Source organism: Ammospiza caudacuta, chromosome 4 (assembly GCF_027887145.1).
Source record: "Ammospiza caudacuta isolate bAmmCau1 chromosome 4, bAmmCau1.pri, whole genome shotgun sequence".
Lineage (NCBI taxonomy): Eukaryota > Metazoa > Chordata > Aves > Passeriformes > Passerellidae > Ammospiza > Ammospiza caudacuta.
This window is the reverse complement of record NC_080596.1, coordinates 42,607,234-42,623,390: the sequence shown is the minus strand read 5'-3', so window position 1 is coordinate 42,623,390 and position 16,157 is coordinate 42,607,234. Positions and strand designations below refer to the sequence as shown.

General features: G+C 36.5%; 1 protein-coding gene across 4 annotated transcripts in view; it reads right to left on the bottom strand.

Moving 5' to 3' along the window:
- The window catches only part of WDR17 (WD repeat domain 17), a 44,575-nt gene that overhangs the window by 15,647 nt on the left and 12,771 nt on the right, over positions 1-16,157 (bottom strand). For all 4 annotated transcript variants that reach the window (XM_058803332.1, XM_058803336.1, XM_058803334.1 and 1 more), the window contains exons 7-18: positions 16,035-16,157; positions 15,527-15,714; positions 14,096-14,264; positions 12,040-12,131; positions 7,655-7,737; positions 6,679-6,765; positions 5,788-5,952; positions 4,708-4,910; positions 4,422-4,571; positions 4,184-4,314; positions 2,220-2,345; positions 20-175 (exon numbers count right to left, since the gene is read on the bottom strand). In XM_058803332.1, the coding sequence (XP_058659315.1) occupies positions 20-175; positions 2,220-2,345; positions 4,184-4,314; positions 4,422-4,571; positions 4,708-4,910; positions 5,788-5,952; positions 6,679-6,765; positions 7,655-7,737; positions 12,040-12,131; positions 14,096-14,264; positions 15,527-15,714; positions 16,035-16,157 (1,673 nt within the window). The remainder of the gene's footprint in view (positions 1-19; positions 176-2,219; positions 2,346-4,183; positions 4,315-4,421; positions 4,572-4,707; positions 4,911-5,787; positions 5,953-6,678; positions 6,766-7,654; positions 7,738-12,039; positions 12,132-14,095; positions 14,265-15,526; positions 15,715-16,034) is intronic.

The following is a 16,157-nucleotide window of genomic DNA, read 5'->3' as shown; positions in this document are numbered from 1 at the left end:
TAGTGTTCTGATATTTTACCTCTCCAAGTTCTACCATTAGCTCACAATATCGCTGAATTTGTCCTAATCTTAAATGTATTTCTGCAGCTTCTTTGAGTCTTTCCTCTTTGCTGGGTGCACCAATACCACCTCCAAATTTAGACATCTTTACTGTTGTCAGTTCTTGTGCCTTGGACTGAGGGGAAAAAAAAAAAGATTTAGAAGTTTTCTGTGATGAAAAAAAGTTTCCTTAAGAATGAACTATTGGTAAATATTACAGCAGAATATAATGGTTATAATTTAAGAAAAACATTAGCAAAAAGGCTAATTAAAAGAGATTTCAATGAGATTACAGTGAACTATATTTATGTTGTTAAAGTAAATGTGTTAGTGTTTTATTGTGCATATACATTTTCATTTATTATCTTCCTATAATAACTTATTTTTTTATTCTCATATATAATGGTAATTCATCCAGATGTCTCTCATAAAAATCTTGATATTTTGAAACTTAAAAAAAAATCTATTTGTGTACATAAAGCATAGAGAGCTGAAAATTGTACGTATTACCATTATAATGATGTCCACACAAAGAAATAACAAAGACAGTAGGCTTAACTGGTAGACAACAAGTTCTGTGATCTGATCTGTCATGCCCCATTAACCTTATAGCCAAGAAATTATTTATATTCCCAACTTCTGCAATTTTTATATTAGTTGCGAAGACAAGGCTTAATTTCTTCATCTGGCAGAGCCTGAGAAACAAGCTGCAACAGAATTATATGTACAGGAAAAAAACAAAACAAAACAAAGGGAGATTCCCATTTCAAGAATTCTCAGCTGAATTCTATCTTCAATGCACAATGATGGCATTGGGCTATTCATGACTTTGCAGAACCGTATATGGAAGAGGGAGAATGAATTTTGAACATTCTTCCTCAAACTAAACTGCCACAAAGACCAATGGCAGCTCCCAAGAATCTGGCTTTTTTTAAAAAAAATACTACATTTTTTTTATCTCAGCACCTCTATATTTTTTATTATTTTCATGCTAAAGTCATCAATGCATCCTCTCTGTTTACTAAGACCAGAAAAACCAGAGCTTCTATACATCCTTACTTCATCCTGAAATGTATAGGTGCTGCAGTGCCACTATTTAGTTTCCTAAGGAAAAGAGAATATTAGCAGTCCTTAATAAGCAGGCAGCATTACCCTACCCCATACTTTCTCTTAAAGATTTCAAGCACCGATTTTGAGTCAGCAAGAAGGGGAAAATGCTTTTAATTAATGTGAACACTTAATTCAGGTCCACAGAATGACCAGCAATTACTGTAGTTACTCTAGGTCACTGGAGTTATAAATGCATGAAATAATTTTGCAGGGGTAAACAGACTGCTGGCACTGCACAAGTCAAGCTTTAATGTCTTCTCAGGCCAACTGGCTGAGAAAATTGTTTTTTTGGACACATGGACACACAAACAGAGCTTCACAGGATTTGCAGAGCAGCTGCTATTATTACAGTTAACAACACTACTAAACTTAATCACTTGAGAGTCTCAAGGAACGTAAGACACTAAAAAAGCCTGTGATTTTACAGCAAACAACAGGTGATACCTGGCAAGTATTAGCCCTGAGGATGGCAAGCGCATTTCCTCATCCATATCAGCAGATCATCTTTCCTCTATTTACAATCCAGTCATTGGAGTATGGGATTCTTTAGTACTCATCCAAGTCACTCTTAAGCTGTGTATCTGTATTAAGGACAGCTTCTTTCCATTCCTTCTTACAGAGAGCTACAGAACACGTTTCTGATGACTCTCCCCCATTTTCAGACATGAATTCCCCTGTCTTTACATCTGAACATAGCTACACACTTCATGTTTATACAAATAAGTAATTTAACTTTACTGAACATGAAAGTACAGTGTATATAATAGGCAAGACAAATCACTTCATAGCTGAAACTGTAGTGATGATTGTTTGCAATTGATTTTGTTTTGAAATTGCTTTTCTAGTTAATAACTGTAACCTAGCATTTTAACACTTAGTATGCATGAAGTCACACAGACTCAGCTAGATGCTATTGTAACAGACAAGTATTGCAGTGAAGAACCAATATTGCACAAATATCTTTGGATATGAAGTTGTGACCCTTTGTAAAGCACTGAGTGTTATTTTTAAATAGTGAAACACTACATGGACTAACAACCATTTTCACATACTGTTTGTGCTTCACTTACCAGTCTAAATCTAATGAGGTGTTTCATATGCATAATTCCTTTGCAGTAGTTTTGTGGAAGCAAACTGTCATCCTGTCCCTTTATTACAGCAACCAAATCCCACAAATTTTTGCTGCCTCCTGGAGGCTAAAATTGTTAGGGAAGAAGAGTTTTATTACAGTTATGCTCAAGAGAGAAACTTGAACTTATAAAGATATTGGAAAACATTTGTCAGTGAACTCCAAGAAATACAATTTCAGACAATTCCAATATTAGAACCTTTATTATGAAAACATGAGTTAGTTCAAGAGACTACAAGTCCTTCAGTCTTCTTGAAGGCTGTAAAGATACAGTGAGATCCATGAACCTATTTGGTTATGTGTGGACATAGCTGAGGGCTCACCATTAGTTTTCCCTTTTGCTCTCAAATAAATGCAAGCTATCTTGTGTCTACTGCTGGCACAAACCAACAGTCAGCTGCTGCCAAGCAGAAGCTGACCCAGGACTTCCTTACTATTTTCTGTAAAGCAAAGGCATGGGCCAGGTAGAAAAGAATTTCAAAGCTTGACTGTCACAACCTGGTTTACTATCCTAATATTAAATCTTAAAATAGACACATATAGTATAACGGTATATGCACAAAATATTGTTTTAAAATAAATTTTAAGCATTTCTATTGGTCTAGCCTTTGAATCAATCCTTCTCTAGAAACAGGACAACAGTTTAACACTGAATGAAGTCTGGAAGAGAGTGAGTATTCAAAAGCTTAAAAAAGTCATTAAACCTTTGACCTAAAGAAGCTTTTCTAAGAATAACAGGATCACAAGAAGTCAAATTATTTCTGAGCTGGGAAAAAGTATAAAATCCTACTAGGGAAACCTCACCCATCCAACCTCCCTCCCCGCTTTCCCCCCTGCCCCCCCCCCCCCCCCCAAAAAATAATAAAAGAGACTACTCTCTCTTTTTTCTCTCCCCTAAAACTCTTATCAGATTCCTCATAGTTTAGCACAATACCTCCTTTTCTGGAGTCAAAACCACTGCCCATACCTGATCAAAAAAGCTTTTGTTCTTGGAAAATTCTAGTATTCTTAAAACAGTTTTACTGTCAAATCAACAAGGGAAGTCAAAATTTATACCTTATGTAAAACTAAGAATTCCATAAATATATTTTTAACAAAAGAGAAAATGTCTAAGTTTGAAATTGATTATGATTGTTTCATCATTTCTCAATTGTTCACTTCAATTTAGCTAGAACTCAAACCAAATACTTAGAATGAACTAGGTCTTTTTAGATCAGCGTTTTGATTTAAATTACAAGAGTATTGGACACAAATTTCACTAGTAGTAGAACCTGTAGTTCCAAGTAATTTTGTCTTTTCTGTACCTCAAGTACAGCTTCTATTCAGGTAAGAACTCAAAGTAACCCATATTTTTTAACTCATTTGCACTGAGAAGCTGCAGCAATTTATAGAAAATATTACTGTGCAATGGAGAAAAGTCAGTAGATGGCTACTGAGGCACAGGTTATCTGGATCTACAGTTCCTAAAACATAAAAAGCACTTTGGGCACAGACACAGGGCAGTTGAAAACTTGTCAGTAATGAAGGTGTTCTTTTAATAAAAACTCTAATGCAGTTTGATTAAGCACATAATTTCATTTTCTTCAATAGCAAATTGTTGTCAAATAAACCTTTCCTATAGAAAATTATATTATTTCACTAATTTAACTTTGCAAAAAGATGATTTGTTTTTTGCAAAGCCAAATTAGTGAAATTTGTTTTTCACAACTGACAAACAATTCAATCATGGACATTTTTATATGCTGACCTCGTCAGAAATAAACTTATTTCTGTCTATTTTCTAAGCTCCCTTCAAGAAAGAGAGAAAAAAATGGTAGAGAAAAAAGAAATCTCAATTTTAGATTCTGACTTCAGAAAAGAAAGTCATGTGCATTAACAACATCCCTAATTTGGCAGAATACTTACTGAAAAAAATTCTGAAAACCACCTTAGTTTTTTTCCTTGGAGACTTCCTGACAATTTTTCCAATTCTTGTTTAATATCCCTGGAAACTTTACCACACAGCAAAGGAGGAGCTCCAGACTCCACAGCGCGATCTAACACACACAAAGATTTATATATGAAATTAAAATACAAAACAACCAAAGGAATAGGAATATTAACATAAAGAAAATTAAAACAATGGCTTATACAATTTGCTTACCTGTATTGCCGATAATATCATCCCAACATCTGTCTGTTATGATATTTATTTGTAGAGGGTTTATAAGAGGTGTCAATGACCAGAGTCTCACAGTGGAATCACGAGAGCAAGATGCCATCATAAATGGACGACTAGGATGGCACGTTAATCCTAGTAGAGGGAATATTTTAAAATGCAGTGAAATAAGTTTATGTAATAACCTGTTTGATTAAATTACTTTATAAATTTCAAACCCTATTGGAATGCATTTCAATACAGAAATAAAACAAAATTTAAAAGATATTACCATACACATCTGCACCATGATCATAAACTGTGTCCAAACATGTTCCATCTCTTGTGTCCCAGACTCGAATTGTATAGTCCCAACTGCCAGATATTAGAAGGTAAGGAATTTCAGGATTCCACATCAGTCCCCGTACTGGAGCTGTATGTCCACTAAGAACATTTATACAAGCATCTTGTGTATAATCCCATATCCGAACGGTACTGAAACAGGATAAAAGAGAACAATTTACATCAGATCACCTATTGAAATATAATTATCTCTCTACTAAATCAATATTTTAAACTTCAAATTTATCAGAATATTTATTTGCATCACAACAGGGCTCAAAGAGTTGTAGTGAAAGGGGCTACATCTGGCTGGCAACTGGTCAGCAGCAATGCTCATCATGGTTCGATTCTAGGGCCGGTCCTCTTCAATGTGTATTTTATTGTCAAGAAATTTGCCATCAGGTTGTCTTTTGTCATGAATCATTGCACTGTGAACTAATAGATTTTGCTTCAAACATAAACCTGTAATGAATGATAATGGGAAAGCAATAGAAGCCAACACTCCAAACTTTACAAAAATATCTTGTATATTCTGCAGGGAAGTGGCTTAGAATCACAGAAAAATGCTTCCTTCTGCTTAAAATGGACTGATGTGCCCTCCCTCAAAAGCAATGGCATCAAACAAAAAACCAGAAAGATACAATACTCATTAAAATTCTCTGCAGATTCTACTCAAGTACACTTTTGAAAAATATCAAATAAGGGCAGGTCTTGCACCTGTTTCTTTAGATGTAATGTAAGCATGTGGCATCCTCCTTGTGCCATTCCTCACACTAACAGTATCAAGCACTGAGCCTACTTTTGGGAAAGCATATGGAAACTTGCACTACTGCAGCAGTTGTGACTATTTTAGATAATGATCCTGCAGTCCAAATACTACATAAAGCTAAGAGCAGAGCTAAAACCTGTATCTGAACAAGACAGAGATTTAGATTATTAAGTATTGACAACACCATTACAAGCAAAGATGTAAGTTTCTCCAATAGTCCTGCTTGAGTTTTAAGTTTTCTAACCATTCAGAAATACTCACCCATCATCAGAGCCACTGCAGAGGATTCCTTCTCTGAGAGGAGACCACCGTACATGAAACACCTTTGCAGTATGCCCAGTAAAAACTTTCAATGGTTGATCAGAGCTGGTTGCCAAGTAGTAAACACGAACATTTTTATCCTCACAACCAGTAGCTATCATATCTCTGCAAAATAAAAACAGCAAAATCCTTGGTCACAGAGATCATAAATACTTCTTTGAATTTAAACAAAATAGATGTGCAATTTGCAATTATTTTTTTTAAATAGCAATTTTTTGCTTCTCCTTCATCTCTTCAAGATGTAACTATTGATAATCTGATTAAAAAAACTAAATCAGAATAAACCTGATAAAGATCCTTTAGTTGCAATGGGGAATATATTTCCACTCGTCTGACTATGCACCCAATACACAACTATGATTAAATCAAATTACTTTTTTTGCAAAAACTTCTCATTCATTATTAGGAATTATCTACAAAATTTACATGTAATCACAAAGGTCTAGAGGTGTAGATTGGTGTCCTTGAAATGACTGCTACATTTTCACCTTAGCAGTCATTTCAAGGACACCAATCTACACCTCTAGACCTCTCTTTCCTGGTATTGAATGTCTTCCCCCGCCTTCTCCCCCATTATATATTCAGCTAGATAATTTTTTTTCTCATCAATATGAAATGATCCTCCTTTGAAAGTTAAGAAACTTCATGGTAGTCAATGAAATATACTACTGGGAAGAGAGAGCTGCAATAGGCATAACCTACTTTGGAATAGATATTTTCAGTGTTTAACTATCACAGTGAATATCACATTCTACATAAATTTGTGTTACTTTACTGGTAATCAATTTAAATAGTAAATGTTGTCAATTCTTTGGGTTAATTTTTACTTACTTGTTGTTTTGACTCCAATCACAGCCAAACACTGCAGCTGGATGTTTGTACTTGTGAAGAACATTGCCATCAATGGTTCGAATAATACTGAAAACAATTACAATGTGATATTATAAGGAAAAATACATTCTGGGTAGGCTATCAAAAATTAGGTTTTATTCTGTGCAAATAAACCAGAGAGCAAAAATGTGTACACAAAGAATCGGAGAAACAGTCACAAACAATATCAGCCCCTCAATCACAACATTTAACTGGATGTTGATTCTACAACATCTAACTTCACTTCAGTTATCTATGTTTCTTCGGAGGGGCTTTAAAGATTCACTGTGGTACATATTTCTTGAAAGGATCTCATAGCCCAGAATCAAAGCTGTAGTCATGGCTTTAAGGTACAAACAGATCTTTATGAATTAAAAAGAAAGTTAATTATTTTCTAAAATTTTGGCCCATTATGTTCAAGCTGGAATGACACAGGTAGCAGAGGAAACAAATGAAGAAAGATTTTTAAGATGTACTGAAAACAATATTTGCAAAATTGCTTTCAATGGACATTCATGCATTTTTAGAAAGGGGGTATTATACTCCTGTGATAGTGCACTTGTGGTTATTTAATTCTAAAATAATACTTTTTAGTCCTTGAAACAACAAACTAGATAAAATTTTAAAATTAAGGCAAGTAAAGTTGGATATCTTTTGAAAAGTGTCCTCTACAGATAAGAAACCTAGAAGGATATTCTTGTCCAAATAAAAATCACTATTTAATTTCACTATCAGTGTGTCTTAGACACTATTCCTATTGAAAACATTTCCCTTATTTTTTTTAAATCATGAAAAATGTACCCTAACAAGTACAGAAGAGTAATAGAATTTAAGTTTTGTCCAGTAAGAAAAGTTTTTAAATTAATTGAGAGTATTGTCAAAATTTATGGACTTGAGAAGTGCATTTAGCCATTTGTTTTCTTCCAATAACACTCACCAAAATCCATCACTGCTGCAGGTTGCTATTCTTTTGGAATCTTTATGACTCCAGGCAATGCAGAAGATTCCATTCTTTCCATGCTTCAAAAAATGCAAAATACCTATCAATAAGAAATAATTCACCCCTTTTTCTCTCATCTACTGACTCATCTTTTTTACTTTATTCTCCTATGGTCTTCAGTCCTTTTCTCCCAGTATAGTATACTGTACAAAACCACATGATAATGAGTACCCAATATAAGCTGGATGTTTGAGAATCCAAGTCCAAAACATTGGGACTATGGAGATATGTAGTAAAACCATTATAGCCTCCAGGATCTAAGAGACAATACCGGGTCAAGATGAAGAATGAGCAATCTGTAACTATATAAACCTGAAAGTTAAACAAACAACATTGTGGACAATCAAGAGGGGCCTTTGGGCCTTGAGGCAACAACGTGAGGGATGTGAAGCACAAGTTGTGTTCTCTTCTGTCCTGCCAGTTGCAGGGAATGATGTGGCAAGAATCAGGGAGATCATGCAGATGAACAACTGGACTTGATGCCGGTGTTACCAGCATGGTTTTGGGGGTTTTGATCATAGGTCAGTTTATACAATACCAAACCTGGTGGCAACAAATGGGGTTCAGCTGTCTCCAAAGACAAAAAGGATCTTAGTTCAGGAGTTCACAGGGCTCACTGCAAGAGCTTTAAACTAGTTTGGAAAGAGACCAAGGCCAGGCTTGCCAGAGAGAATGTGTAGGGAAGGAGAGAACCATAGAAACCACTCTAGTAGCATTAGGAGGCTTAAGAGACAGTACCTTGAGCAAGCACAAGCAGCCAAAGAAGTAATCATTAGACAGAACTACAGGGAATCCCTTTGCACCTCCACTGGGATATGGACAGAATCAAATACTTCTGTTAGATGCCAGTACCCCAACAGACGCAGTATGGGGAACAAACTGGATGAACTAGATATCTGTGTGCAGTCACAAGCCTTTGACTGCACTGTGATTACAGAGACACAGTGGGATACCTTGCATGACTGGAATGTTGCCACAAAAGGCTACATAATGTTTAGGAAAGACAGGCCAGAAAGTCACATTGGTGGAATTTTCCCCTGTGCGAGGCAACACTTAAGATGTATCAAGCTCTGTCTTGGACTGGATAATGGGCAAGTCGAAAGCTTATGGTTTGGATAAAAGACACTGTTGTGGGTGTTTGCTATAGGCTGCTTGATAGGTAAAAAGAAGTGGATGAAGCCATCTACAGCCAGCTAGAAGCAGCCCCAAAGTCACAGTCACTAGTCATTGTGGGGCACTTTAACTACCCTCACATCTGCTGGAGAAGCAGCACAGTGAAGTACAGAGTCCAAGAGGTTCCTGGAAAGTGTTAATGACAACTTCCTGTCATAGATAGTCTAGGATCCCACAAGGAATCTTGTGCTGCTTGAATCTCATACTAACAAACAGGGAAAGCCTTGTGAGAGATATAAAGGTTGGGGGAAACCTTGGCAGTAATGACTATTGAGACTGTGGAGTTCAGTATCAAGCAAGGTGGAAGCAGGGCAGCAAGTAAGACACAGTCATGGACTTGAGCAGAGCTACCTTTAGTCTCTTCAGGGATTTTCTTTGAACAGTTCCATGGACAAACTCCTTGCAGGGAAAAAGGTCCAAGAGAACCAGTTGATATTCAAGGATCGTTTCCTCCAGGCTCAAAACAATGCACCCCGATGAGCAAGAAATTGGAGAAAGGGGGCAAGAGATCTTCATGGATGATCAAAGAACTTCTGTCATTAAGCACACGCAGGAAATGCACAGCAGATAGAAGCAGGGTCAGGCCCCTTGGAATTAATACAGAGAGGCTGGCAGAATAAATAGAAAGGAGATAAGGAGCACAAAGGCTCATCTGGAATTAAGTCTGGCCAAGGATGTAAAGGAGAAGAAGTAGTCTTTCTTCAGCTCTATTAATAACAAAAGGAAAACCAAGGATAATGTAGGCCCATTACTAAATGGAGGGGGGACCCTGGTAGCAGAGGATGCAGAAAAGGCAGAGTTATTGAACAATTTCTTTACAACAGTCTTCACTGACTGAACCAGCTCTCAAGAGTCTCTGACTCAAGGAACCACCATAGAAGAATGCTGGAAGCAAGACTTTCCCTTGATCAAGATGAACTGGGTTAGAGAACACACAGAAAAACTTGATATCCAAGGTCCATGGGCCCTGACAGGATGCATCCAAAAATGCTGAAAGAATATCACCACAGCGAGGCTGCTCATGGCTATCTTTGAAAGGAAGGCTGTGGCAATCTGGAGAGGTGTCTGAGGTGAGAACTGTAAGAAAGCAAATGTCACTCCAGTCTCCAAAAAGAAAGAGGAAGACCCAGGGAACTACTAACCAATTAGCCTCACCTCAAGGGATGATGAGGGGAGAGCAGTGTGTATTGCTCACCTTGACTTCATCAAGAATTTCAACACTGTCTCTGACAAAGTCCTCATAGTCAAACTCAGAAAGTGTGGAGCGGATGAGTGGACAGTGAGGCGGATGGAGAACTGGCTGAACAGCAGATCCCAGGGGGTCGTAATCAGTGGCACAGGCTCTAGTTGGAAGCCTATCACTAGCGATGGCCCCCAAGATTCAATACCAGTCCCAGAATTGTATAGGTTGTTCATCAATGACTTGATAAAGGGGCAGATGCATCCTCAGCAAGCTGACTGACAACAGAAAGCTGCGAGGAGTGGCCAATACCCCAGGGTACTGTGCAGCCCTCCAGAGGGACCTTGGCAGGTTGGAGAGGTGGGCAGAGAGGAACCAGCTGAAATTCAGCAAAGGCAACTGCAGGGTCCTGTACCTGGGGAAGAATAAACTCATGTACCAGCACAGGCGGGGCTGATCCACTGGAAAGCAGCTCTGTGGAGAAGGAGGGTGGAGTGGGAGTTCTGGTGGACACCAAGCTGTCCATGAACAGTAGTGTGACCTTGTGGCCAAGAGGCCAATGGTGTCCTGGGGCGCATTAGGAAGAGCATTCCAGCAGGGCAAGAGAGGTGATCCTGCTCTTCTATTCTGCCCTGGTGAGGACAGAATTGTGCCCAGTTTTGTCCTCAGTTAAAGAGAGATATGGAACTTGTAGAGAGGGTTCAATGGGGGTCAACAAAAATTATTTCTCTTAGAAGAAAAGGCTGAGAGAGCTGGGCATATTCAGTCTTGAGAAGTCACAACTGAGAGGGGATCATCAATGTCTGTCAGTATCTGATGGGAGTATGCCAAGAGGATGGAGCCAGGCTCTGCTCAGTAGTGCCAATCAAGGGGCAATGGGCAGAAACTGATGCACAGGAAGTTCCAATTGAACATGAGGAAGAACTTCTCTATTGTGTAAGTGACCATGCACTGGAACAAACTGTCCTGAGAGGTTGGGGAGTCTCCCTCTCGGGAGATATTCTAGAACCATCTGGATGCAATCCTGTTCAAAGTGTTCTAGGATGACCCTGCTTGAGCAGGGAGGTTGGACCAAATGACTCCCTGTTGTCCCTTCCAACATTAATCATCCAGTGATTCTGAATAAAGGTTAGTTACTTGGTGGAATAATGAAGTATATGGGCATGAAAAATTGTGGTATGAGAAAACTTAATTGGGATGTGTATCAGGACCAGTATTACAGAAAAGATATTTATTAGCACAAATGCCAATATCAGTATTAGAATGCCAGAAGTCCTGAAGGTAGGCATATTTGTTTTCTGCTCGTGCCTCTCCTCACTCCCCCACCTCTCTTCTTAAAGAGCATCCCTTGTACATTGATGTGGATCCTATACTTAAATGATGATGTCTGTATAATCTGAAGATCACAGCTATATACCAGGAATACACAAAATAGTGTAAAATACTACAGCATAATATTACACAACTCCTTCTGCCAATAAACATTATGCTACTATTTCAGGACTTAAAAACGTCTGGATAAATTTCAGGTAATACAAGGCAAGCCACTGAATGAGTCATATTGCTTAGTGTGCTGCAAAATGGAGCTTTACTGATCTAGGCTTCAGGTACTTCAAGTTTTTTCTGGCCCTTATGTTTGAAAATATTGATGCTGAGTCTGTATGTCCATATATCACAGGTTTACACAGTTAAGGAATTAGCAATGCTTTTGCCACGTATCCCTACAAGACCAATTTTAAGATAATGGAGTCCATCTGGTGCTTCACCACTCTCATATTACAAACCCATTCTGAGGAAGTAAAAATACTTCTGCCACACATGTAAACTGGCACCTAGATAACTCCATAGACTTTTATTCTATAGCACCTTTTAAAAATATATGTACTTTGGCCATCTCTACTTATGGACACTAGAGGGAATGACTAACTTGCATTTCATATAGACAAAAAAAGTAGCAATCCCATCTTACCTCACTGAATCTGGTTATTATTTTGCCTTTTCGAATATCCCAGATAAAGGCACCATTTCTGGATGTTCCACCTGCTATGCAGTTCAGATTTCCTTTAAAAAGAGATGTTTATAAAATATTACAATAAGTATAAAATCACAAGATTGTTTAACAATGGTTTTGCTTTAAATTGAAGAAATGTAATATGAACATAAGCCATCAATGGTACATGAACATGAGGCTAGCATTTGATACTAAGTCACAAACATCAATTTCAGTGAAAGCCTGACCTGTTTTTCTACATTCCTGTTTTGAGGAATGGTCAAATAAAAATTGTATTCCTGTAAAAAGCGTCTTAATGCCTGCTAAAAGTCTTGCATGTAAGAAATTATTGATCATGATGCATATGACTAAACCTGAAAGAGAGGCAACCTCAATGTTTCAAGCCTAAAGTTGTAGCAACTAGAGCATTTCCCTTTAAAGTTCACTACATATAAAGACAAATCCTAAAAATGAGACAGAACACCTAACAGTATTTTGTTTCCTTAATCTTGCACCACTGCTGCACCTAAGACCATCAAGGATGTACCTGAATCTGTAACCACACTCTACAGGGTGGAAAATCTGAGTACAAAATTCCACAGTGAGAACCAGAAAATTCATTTCTGGTCTAACCCAAAAGCCACCAAAGTCTCCTCACTACAGTGACTCTCTATCCCAATATAGCTACACTTTTCATTAAATAGCAGATTTATAGGAAACTTTTGACTGTTATTTTATTGCAAGCTTCAGAGGCAGAAAAGACAATCTATGCAGGAGGAGTCTAGCAAGGTAAATATACAAAATGGGAGTAAACTCAGGTAGGAGAATGATGGGGAGAAAAAAGAAAAATGGAGTAATCACTTTTTTCAAAGGTCTGAGACCAAACAAATTGGGGCATGCATTAGATTACACATTAGGAACAAAGTACAAGGCAGGAACTGTCTAGGAGTAAGCACCAAAAGTTCTGGCTGGGAGGGACAGGAGCTTTTGGACAGGATACTAAGGAACAAAATTGGAGCATGTACTTCCAATTTATCTTAAAAAAAAAAAAAAAACAAAAAAAAACAAAAAAAAAAACAAAAAAAAAAAAAAAAACAAAAGCAACAAACCTACACCCCTCCTGCAGCAAACAAACTATTGAATCAATGTGAGATACAACTAAACACTGAATTTAAACTTCAAAATTAAATAGCCAAGAATAAGCACTGTATTTCATATTGCCATGATTTCCATACAGCAAGAAAAATTATTTGTGAAGATATATACATATACAGTGCAAGAGACTCTCTGAAATGAAAAAGTGCAAATTTATTTAACATATGCAGACTATATTAAGCTTCCCACCACAATATTTTTCTTCTGTCAGTTATTATTTTTGAAGAGTTTAAAAGTGCAGGTGAGAAGAGAAAGGTGAATTATTTAGATTTAAAAAAATACATCTGCTATCCAAAGAAATAAAACATGACAGGGAAGTCAACTTATTGTAAACTATTGACAACTATCAGATGTGTATTTTTATGTATACCAAAGGGGGTTACAGAATAGCTTTGAAAACAAAATTTCCTAGTGAGTCCAGTGATTTGTCTAAGAAAAAGTAGATGCTTTCCCCAAAAGACACTTCCTATTCTAATAAGGTCAAAGCAGAGTTATTCAGTGATTAGACTCGTACGCAAAGAAGGAAGAAAAAGACCTAAATACATATCTTCCACTATTTCAGCAAAAATATAATCTGAATTCCTTTAAGTAGCTGCTTCTTGTGCAAAGCAGGACAGTTTGTCATCTCCATAATGCCATGTTAGAAGTGTTCCAGAGATTTTCATCCCTCCATTCTGAGTATGAAATACTGTGAGCATTACTCAGAAGGGTAAGTTTCAACAAGGTCTGAAGAATTGAATTCTACTGGTTTCACAGATAATTAAGTTTTGTTTAAACCTTAGAAGATGCCTTTCTATATAAAACTAATACTTTTATATGACAAACTCTGCAGTTAATGCTAATTGAAAGAACACTTAGACATACAGCAAAATATTCTTACCTGGAGCCCAAGAAATGGAATAAATAACCCCCTCATTACCAGGAGATGTATAAACCGCTGATAAAGTATTTATGTCCCAAACTTTTATTGTGCCATCAAATGAAGCTGTAGCAAGAAGATCAGGGTTATCAGGTTTGAATTTGCAATCAAAGATGGTCTCAACATGTCCCTTAAATGAAACAAATATTTAATCCATTTTTATTACATTTGATTTTCTTCATAAGTCCAACTCTAGATCAACCTCTAAAATACATTGCATTTAATTTAATTGTCAGGTCAATTAAGAGTTCCAAAACCCTTTTATATTTAGGCTTATCAGTCAAAATAAAAGGTATAAAATATCTTAGACTACAACATGCTCTTTCATAGGTTATAATTAAAACCAGAAAAATTCTTTTCTGAAACAATAGAGTAATGCAATGCCAGGAACTTGTTAGCATTTTCTGTTGAACACATGTTGCTAAAATATTGAATTAAAAAACTAAGCAAAAAAAAAAAAAAACAAACTTAATTTTTTAAAACAGGAACAGTTTTTCCCTTTTGGTTAAAAGTACCTGATTGGGAAAATAAAGTTCTGTATGATGAACATGTTCTACAAGTTGTCTAGTGCCCCACTGAATATTCTGTGTTTCTATATACAGTCTATGCTCTATTGCAGCTTAAACTTCAATCCATCAGAGTTTTAATGTATCAATTGGTTGTTTTCCAAGACATGCCTTTGTAGAATTTAAGTTTATAAATATATGAAACACAAGTATTATGTAAGAATTTTTTTAAGCCTCAGTTGCTTTACAGGATGAAATTCAATAAAAATGGAAAGACAAAACCAACCAGCAGCCTCTATTCAAATGCATATGGGAGTACAGTTGAAAATTGTTTGGGGTTTTTTTGAGTGAAAAGGGAACTTGGAAAGAGGAAAAGAGAAATATCCTCAAGAACCTCAGTAACTAAAAGCCTGGTGAAGAAAAGAGTCATCTAATATATGTTAAACCTGTTTCTGAATTTCAGGTTCAAAGTAAATTTAATAATACTTTGTAATGTTAAACTGAGTGCATTCACCATATAGCTCTCTGATTTGACTCAAACTTTTATGCTGAATTATAGAAAACCCATTAGAGAAAATTTCTGAGAACTAAAATTTCAAACTACAATTTCAGTTTAAAAAATAAACAAACCAAAAACAAGTCTGTAACTCTTTATTTCTGTTTTTAAAAAAGCTGTCAGAATACTTCCAACAGAATTCAGTAACTTCCAATTAAAAATTACTTTTAACTTCAGAACTGTGACTTTATTTCCTAGAAATTTGGGCTCTTTTTAACAATAGAAACTGCTTTACAGTACTGCAAAGCCTTCATTCTCCATTTTCTTGCTGTTAGAAAAAAGTGCATAAGCCAAATAAACTCTCTATTCAAAAACAGAGATGAACCATACCAAATCTCTAAGGAAATCCCACTTTTTGGCTCCCATGTCATAAAGCCCCACTCCACCATCCATGAAGCAACAGACGGTATGACCAGGAGGAAGAGAAAATGCTTGGTTTTGGGTTAAAGTTGGATGAGGAACAGCCTCACTTGTTGAAGATGTATGGTGATTTTTAGGAGGATACTGTGATGAACATGCTTAACAATATAAAGCAAAAGACAGAGAGAAGATTATTTCTTATTACAATAATAAGCGAAATTATAAAGAGTAAAATGCTTGTATTCTAATAAGATTTAAAACAAAAGAAATGAAGAATTCCTGTATGAAGCCTGGCCTACTAAAGAAGGACCTTATAAAGTACTTGTCCTTTATGCATTTGTCTAATCAACTAGCAGCAGAAGATAATTTAATTAAGAACTAAATAGCTGACCAACACTACAGAGATTGATCTGGACTCATAAATAAGATTTTCTAAATTTGCAACCATTTAACTAATAACAATCAAAATTACACTTACACTTTTGTTTTGGAGGAGAACTTAGCACATGCAAGCCATGGAAACCAGTTTGCTTCAATTTAAAATTCTCTATAGGTGTTGTACGTGAAACATTCCAAACACGTAACACACCAACCTGAGAAT